An 8,779-nucleotide genomic window follows, 5' to 3' on the forward strand; every position below is an offset into this window, starting at 1 on the left:
TGTAGGCGGGCTAGCCCTTTCATGTTTAGACAAGTAAACAGGCTGTTACAGTGGTCAAGTCTTGCAGAGATAAAAGCATGCATTATCATCTCGAGTTCACTTGTTGACACGATGGATCTAAGTTTAGAAATGTTCCTCAAGTGAAAAAAACAGGTTCTTACTGTCTGATTTAAATGTCCCTCCAAAGAAAAAGCTTCATCAAAAATGACACCCAAGTTTCTAAGGTTATGTTTCTGTGAGGAACCCAAGTCACCCAGTTTCTGTTTTGGCCGGGTTTAGCTGTAAGCAGTTATTGTTCAACCATTGTTTAATGTTGGTTAAACAGACTGCTTACACAAGACACAATATAATCCTATAAACTGGGCTTCAATATTACCCACATGTTCTGTGTTCTTATTTATTGACAATGACCATAGAATAAAATATGAAGGCATCAAATTGAACTTTCAAGGGAGTAATATGACGGCTTTAGGACCCTAACGTCACCCTTCTTCAGGAAGAGGGCGTCGGCTCGGTAGCCGGTGGAGGAGGAAGGTGCTGTGACTGGCGAGCTGCTCGCGCAGTGACGCGTACAACCGCGAGGTCAGGACATTGGCGCGAGCGATGCGAGTCAGGGGCTGCGAGGAAACAGACTAGAGAGAAACACCTCAGCCGGCTATCGTCTTGTTTCAGCGGTGTGAAAAGAAACACAGTGCAGTGAGCATGTCGGTGCTAGCTTTGCAAGAGTATGAATTCGAGAGACAGTTCAACGAGGACGAAGCTATCCGATGGATGCAGGAGAACTGGTAAGGCTACACTGTAATCTTAGCGCCCCGTTTATAATCCCATATATAGCAATGAACGGTTTTTCTACAGCACATTCAACGCGCCGTGCTCGTGCTAAATGTGTGTTGGAGCCTGTAGCGTGGAACATACATCCACCTCGTTTACCGGGATTAAACCTAGCCGTATCCTCTTACATCAGCCTCTTTGTCATCATCCGCGAATTTCTGACTGCTTCATAAAATGAACAAATTCATGCAGGCCTTCAGCCGCGTGCGAAAACGCCGCTCTGCCACATTTCAGTCTGTCTGCTCTCGTTGGATGCTACATGCTCTTCCACTGTTGCATTGTGCATCTTTCATGAGAAGGATTTGTCCTTGAATTCCTGTGATTTATTCTCCCGGCATCACTGCCGCGATAGTATTATAAAGGTCATCCATTCCTCCAGCTGTCGCACCGCCATCCACTCACTGGATCCACGCACCACTCATCCAGTATGTTTTTATCCACTGATTGACTGATTTTCCATGGTCAAGAGTGGGCACCAGTCATGGTTTATTTTTGTCCTTTAAAATAAAGATATTTGTTATTAATTTAGGAATTATTTGTTCTGTGTTTTAAAACAGTTTATTTTTCATTATGAGTCATATATTGATTGTTTTCAATCAATGGAGTATAAAATGATTAAAAACTGTCATCACAAGCCCCAGACTCTAAGGGGTCTAATAGCGTGCTTGGTCCAATACATTTCCTATGTAAATGAAAAGAGAAAGTGTTTGGAGCTCTACTTTAAACAAAATGGTTGGAACTATTATTAACCTATCAAAATTGTTGATATTTTATTGATTGAGTAATAACCCAGTTCTGTTAGCTCTAAATAAGACGCCTTTTCAAATGAAAGAATATGAAATCCCAATTAACCTAAAGATTAATTGCTACACAAAATATAAGAGACTAACTTGCAGCAAAAGCCTTTTTTAACAGTACTAATTGGAGTCACTGATGAATCACAGCTTCCCACAAATCAAATGTGTTTTCTTCCTCTAGCCGTAAACATGCATTTTTTTAAACAGCTTTTTTTTTACAATAGAGTGTATAAGTTGACCTTTTACAGACATTTCATTTTTAAGTATCTTGTTAGGGGGAGGAAAAACAAAGCAAAACAAAAATCTGAGTGATGTTAAGAAACTGGATTAGCAGTTCTCCACATGCTGCAGATTCTGTTAGAGTGGCCTTTCAAGTTGCAGCTGATCTACAGAACAGAAGGACTATTCTCCCAACAGCTGTCCAAGGTGGTGTGGATGGAGTATATATGAGAAAGCAGGATGAGATCCTTTCGTGGAAGGCAGCTGAATATTCTTGTTTTCTTCTTCAAAACAAGAGTGAGGTGGCTTGTCCTCAAAATACCCTGTACTAGTACAAGATGCTGCAAATTAAAGCTGAAGTCACCTTCTGCCATCGTTGTTCATTGATAAGAAGCGTCAATATTTAAAATGTCTCATTGTTTACTTAGGGTGGTGTCTGCTATGCTTTGCACAATCTGTAACATTACTCCAGGCTGAAACTTCCCTGTTGCTACTAACGGATGAGTAAATATTCTTCATGATTGTGTGCAGTCATGCATTGCAATCGTGGGTCATGTACTGGTCTGTCCACCCATCTTTTGCATGAATTAATAGAGGGCTATTTTTGTCCAGGTCCACGCCAGGTTGAGCAAGAAATGGTTCCAAGCAAAACAAAATGATTCATGGGTAAAGTTAGTATGAGCTTCATTCACTGGTAGTGGGTTTTTAGAAGGCAGCACACAGAAAGTAAGAGGTATTTGTCTAGCTTCATCTGTTTCAACTGCCTGATAAAAGGCAGATTATTTTTAAAGTATATTTTCCTTGAGTGCTTGGAATGAGTTATAGAACAGTTTCAGTCTTATTCAGTAAAATTAAACCTGTGTGTGAGTGTGAGAGAGAGAGAGAGAGAGACCACATGGGAGTAATGTGTAGGAGCTGTCCATACCCTAGTACTGACAACCAACCAATAACGTTCATCTTCTGATGTCTGCTGACAGAGAATTAGCCAATCAGGTTGCAGCTGATCTGTGATGACCTCTCTCTGCTATTCCTGTAGTGGAAGATGTCAGACAGGGCCAGTGCACATGGCTAATAGAGACAACAACTATGGAAAGAGGGACTGTATAAGTTTATGAGTTGACATTAGGAATGTAATAAAGGGTGACATGTTTTTATGGCTTAAGGGTGAGACATAAGGAGCTCTTATGAAAGCATGTGCCTTAGAAAAAAAATGCCTCTGTTTAATGGTTAGCTCAGTGCAGTACTTAAACCACCACACAATAACTTTAATCTAATTTGCACAGTTTGCGTTTATGTATTTATTTTGTGTATTTATCCTGCAAACCATTAACAAGGCCAAGTGCAAATATGAACTGATTTCAGTTCATATTTGCAAAAGCAAATGTCAAGAATTGCATACAGATCTCTGGCTTGGCTGTTTTCAGTCTTGTTTGACTAGAAGAACAGGAGGATCCCTTTTGATGGATGTGCCAGGGAATAATTCAGACTCTGAAGGTAAGGCAGATCATATATTTATCATATAACATATGTATCTGATATTTATCTTTGGAAATCACAATAAATGTTTATTTTGCATTGCATTTAACTGGCTATAGAGTAGACGCGTGAGTTATATAAAAGCTTGTGTGCATGACAGAGGAGTCATTGATAAAGCATGAAATTGGCCCTGAAGTTAACACCATTAGACTGACTGTTGAACATAGTTATGTAATAGTGTTGATGATGATAAGCTGGAAAAACAAACAGCTCTAAAACTATTCTATTAGTCAAAAGCAAGGATATTTTTAATCAGAATATTTGTTACACTGTTGTTACATTTTTCTCCTAATATTTCCATGTACTGTATTCTCATTGTTGAATATAGGAAAGCATCAGCGGTCATTTACATTTCAAGCAAAATGTATGTTAACTGAACCATGAATCCTGTTCTTTGGCTGTCAGATATTATGTATTATTTCTAGTGTGGTCAGTGTTGCCTGTTTCAGTTTGTATTATTTGATGTTAACTATGCACAAGTTTATTTTTCTTGTTTCATGTTCAGCCAAGTCCCAGCTAAAGTAACCCCTCTGTTTAAAACAGGACAAGACATAAGTGTACATTGTTATATACTGTGTGTATGTCATTGTTCTGCAGGGATGAATGGAGACTGGTGCCCTGATCTAATGTCTTTGTTGGACACTGACAGGAGACAGCTCAGTATTGTATAAGAAAGGTCAAAGAGTCGGTTGAAGAACTAAGAAGAGGAGGAAGAACTAAATACTGTGTGATAACATCAGCATCTTGCCTTTTTGACAACAAAATGTATTCAGTACAATATAAACCTAAATATTATAGGGGCAGGGTGTTTTCATTTTTTCTCCACTTCAATCCTGTGGCAAAAGATTGTCTGATTTGACTTTGGTAAGGAAATTGTGGTGCACAACCCAAATTAAATTGTGATTAAGTCACACTAGGAAATTGGAAAACCAGTTTAAAATTGAAAAACCCCAAGATAATGACTTCCATTTACCTCGGAAGTCTCAGCAGCATGTTTCTCCTGGGACCTGAGTCAGTTGAAGTCAGATGCACTCGTCAGCTAGATCATATTAATATAAGATCTTTTTTTTTCTTCATCTCAGTTCCTTGGCCCTTCACAACCCATTTCAACACTTAATCACTTAACACACAGTAAACCTTATGCAATGCCTGACTGTAATTGCACATATAGTGCATTTATTAACATAACTTTGCAAACTTGTCTTTGATATAAAATTGTTTAGCATAACATGTGCATCATGTTACTGTTTTGAATAAAGTCTGTTTAAAAACACATGCATGGGTTTCTGTATTTGTTGTTGCAGCTCAAATTTTGGGAAGAAATGAATAAACAAGCACTTCTCTCATTTTGATAGGTGATAGCATGTCCAGTCTAATGTGGTAATATCTGGACTGCAGTCTTTGGTTATTACATCTGGTGTGACTGTGTGACTGAACTGGTTTGTCGTCACTTCAAATGAAAACACTTATCTTCCTAAATATATTAAAACCTCAGATGTGATCCAGTGCGATGGATAAAACCTGCTCCATTTCAATATTGCCTGATGTATGTTAAGATTGCAGTGTTCCTTACTATCCATAAAAGACACGTTGTTATTATTCAGTGTTATACACTCACCTTCAACCTGCTGACTCAGTCTGCACTTCCACAAACGTCATCATTTCTCATTAGCATGCAGATTGTTTAGAACCTTATGTTCTGTTTTTTGAAAATCCCCTTGTGTGGATAGCATCCCCATGGGTCTCTGCTCTTTTGATGGATCTCTGGTGATTTTGCTTTGGACTGATAACACGGGCTGCACAGTCGTAGAATACTGCAGGGAATGAATAATGAAAATTTTGTGTGTGGTCTGACTGTTAATGTTTCTTCTAAAATTTGCTTCATTTGCTGTTGCTTTATAAACGTATTTTTAGAGTAAAATAATAATGTTTAGATTCTGCCTTCATGAAATGTTTATGAATATTACTTTTAACAGTAGCATTGCTTCTTTTTAGCTAACCATTTGCCTTTCAATTCAGAAGTATCCTGGCTCACTGACTAATCTTGAAGATCATGTTTCTGGAACTCGATAAGTTGGGGAGATAGCTGTCTTCCATCACAGTTTCATATTACTTATTCAGTCCAAGTGCAGCCTTCTCCATTGTTTCAGAGTTCTCATGCCCTATTATTGTACAGATGAGACCAGTAGATGGACTGGATTAAAAAATTATGTTGCATCAGTGGTTAGTGCATAGTGGCATTTCCCATAGATTTAAACTTTTACTTGTATTGAGTAGAGTATGCACATATGCTTGAGCAACTACAGTCCAAGAAGGTGCAGTTGGACAATGTTTGATAGGATGAGATGCTCTTTTGAAAAGATGTTACTATGACTCGCAAGTTGTTTGGTCCGACCAAAATGAGGAGAAAGATCCCGGATTAGTAGTGAGTCAACCTTTAAAATATGAGCAAGGGACTACACTAAAAAGTTCATTTATTATGCTGGAAATCTGTGAAAATAATAATAAAAATTCAAAAATGATTTAGCAATTGTACTTGGCCTCAAAAACTAAAGTTAAAGTGCTTGAAATGTTAACTAGCTTGTTTTCATTTTTCTCTTGAAAAATAATATATGCATTTGTGTGCATTCTCTTATGCAACTTTTAAAAAAAATTCATGATTCAAAGCAGCGCAGACGACGTTAGAGAGATCCTTTTTGAATATTGAGTATTTTTATTCAAGAAATTATTTTTAGGTATTAGAGACACTTTTTTGTGTTTTTTAGATGATTTCCTGTTTCCTGAATTGGATCCGTAGCTATAAGTAAATGGATGCTGCTGCCTTTGTAACAAGAGCAGCACATGGTGATGCTAATCTTTCTTGACCATGTTAACCAAGAATATGCTTCAGGCTTGATGTTTGTTCGGCCTGTTTTCTTCTCACCACTGGTGAGGCGAGGTAGAGACATGCGCTGACTCCTCGGGAACTGATGTCTGCCTGCGGTGTTGCTGCAGTTTTGTTAAACTTTCAGTTTTTATTAGGCTGCCAGTAAAAATCTTTAATGCAAGCAAAAGCAGTTCATATTACAGCTATTTTGTGTTAGTGTGTATGTGTGACTTTGCAAGCCTGTGTAAATAAATTACCCTAATTTATTACCTTATTTTGTTCAAGCTAGAAATGCAAAGACTGAACATTGGTATGGGTGAGATCAAGCCAACTGACTGCCTTGTCATTTCTTCAACAGACCCTCTGTTAGTGTGGCCATGTAAATCACCAGCTTCTGTAGGTGTAATATGTAGGTGGCCCAGTGCTTTTTGTCCTTATAATGGATACCTTTGGTTAAAATGTACATTTAGGAAATAACACATTAAGCCCAAATTATAAACCACTAACACAAAAATATATTTCTACAAAATTTTCAGTTTTTTACTTTTTACAATCGTTTGGAAAATCTTTTCAAAACGGCACTTACATTTGTTTTTAGTTGGTGGACTTTTTGTTTCCCCATTTCCTCTGGTGAATTGCAGCTTTTCTTGAGTAGTTACATACATGAGTCAATATGGAATGAATGCAGTTGGACTACATTTCTTCTCACTGTAGTCACAAGAGTGTGTGTCTTTTTCACGTTGTACTTGATGATGTGCGTTCCAATGAAAACAAAGTTTGGGCACATAGATAACATGCTGGTGATGCAATTCTCAGACTAAAGGTTTTAAAGCCATCCTTTCTTTAAAAAAAAACAAATCACTGCTACTTAATAATTAATTAATTAATTTATAAATCCTACAACTTTTGTCAATTATGTAATGACAATCACAGCTTCAGCGTGATTGTTGTGTGATAATGTCAATTATTGCACAACAAATGTTAATACTTCATGCACAAACTTCTTAAAGTAACTTTGACTTTTGTACATGCTGCTAAGTGACCTGTAAGTGCATCTCAGTGATTCTTGGATGATGACTGGTTATTATGTAACATAGCTAGATTATATTCACTGCAACTTGTGGTATTTTTTTCTTTTTTTCTCTTTTTCTGCTTGTCTGCTCTTTGACAAAGTTACTCCTTTTACTCTCTATAGGATACAGAAAGTACTGCCAAGGAGTTAACTGTCCTGAACTAAACTAAAATATTGGAAGTGTGCGCACAGATACACAGTTCTGCTGTGTGTATAGTTGTATATGTCTTTGTGACATAGCATACACACACACAGTTAGACACCAGCTCAGTGTCACAGGCATGCAGGCTCATCCTCAGACTGCAAGCACAGGATTACATAAGACATGAAATCTCCTGGACAAGCTAATACAGATCCAAGTTTCACAGCAGGTTGTCCAGCAGCTTTATACGACACTGTCAGTGGGGGAGGGGATGGCCAATGGGATCAACATTCTTATTATAATGTGCAATGTACTAAAGAAGTTAGTACATAGGTCAACAAAAACCAAAACCATAAGGTGGTAGGATATGCTGGCATACTTCAACTTGATGTCTAGAACGAATTGTTTGCTATAAAACTGTAATTTGGGCTGGATGGCTTGGCTCTCCGTTTGTCATGTTTGAAGTTAGACTACTCAACTTTTACAGGCTAAAAGACCATTTTCATTTGAACCTTTATGGTGGTGATAATATTGTGAGACTGTAGTGTCAGAGGACATCTCTGGAGCTGTGCTTTGTTGGCTCCATCGTCAGTATTCTCTCAAAAATAAATTCCCCTTTTAAACTTTTGTTCATCATTTGGCAGCAGTGAAAAATGAGCCAACGCCCGGCGTCTGAAGCTGTAATAATGGTTACGCACCAGAGGGAGAGGGAGTGTGATGCTTTCCTGATTTGACTGAGCAGCTCTTGTAGACTGCACTCAGTGTGCACAGTTTTACATAGAGAGCCGGCTCTGCAGTCATAGATTTCACCTTATTTTAATGTTTTTTACCTCTAAGCTAGTGCTTCTTGTGCTCATTTAGATGAATGCAGCTGCCAGCCTTGCTGCAAGAAAGAAATCTCTGCTGATTCTGTTACTGCTTCATGCTGATCCTTCCCAAAAGAGCTCTGACTTTGTAGTTTTTTATTTGTGCTGCCTCGGCCCACTTTGGCAAACAGCAGAGTCAGGCCATTTGCCACAACCCTTTAATATATTGCACAAGTAGTTTTTACCTTGTGCAGTTTACTATCTTAATTTATTTATTAAATTATATTTTGGGAGGCATTATGACATACTTCGAGGACTGAGGAAACTTAAGAGAGAACTGAACAGAAAACTGTAATAAGGAGTCTTAAAATATATAATCTTTACAAGCACATGCACAAAGTGAGTCAGGTCTTAAAAACATGAGCGAAAGCAGCAACAAATCACTCATGACAGGTTCTAATGTGAGGGTGAGTAGCTGTGCTACATGGCTAACATTAGGCTTTTTTTTTT

At 38.0% G+C, this 8,779-nt stretch overlaps 1 protein-coding gene across 1 annotated transcript in view; it reads left to right on the top strand.

Annotated features, from left to right (window-relative positions):
- Positions 1–498: 498 nt before the first annotated feature.
- elovl6 (ELOVL fatty acid elongase 6) overlaps positions 499–8,779 on the top strand; it is a 21,916-nt gene continuing 13,635 nt past the window's right edge. The window contains exon 1 of the mRNA XM_005726477.1: positions 499–785. Within this exon, the coding sequence (XP_005726534.1) occupies positions 703–785 (83 nt within the window). The 5' untranslated portion in view covers positions 499–702. The remainder of the gene's footprint in view (positions 786–8,779) is intronic.

The sequence above is a fragment of the Pundamilia nyererei genome, unplaced genomic scaffold (genome assembly GCF_000239375.1).
Source record: "Pundamilia nyererei isolate P.nyererei 1_Seehausen unplaced genomic scaffold, PunNye1.0 scaffold00020, whole genome shotgun sequence".
NCBI lineage: Eukaryota > Metazoa > Chordata > Actinopteri > Cichliformes > Cichlidae > Pundamilia > Pundamilia nyererei.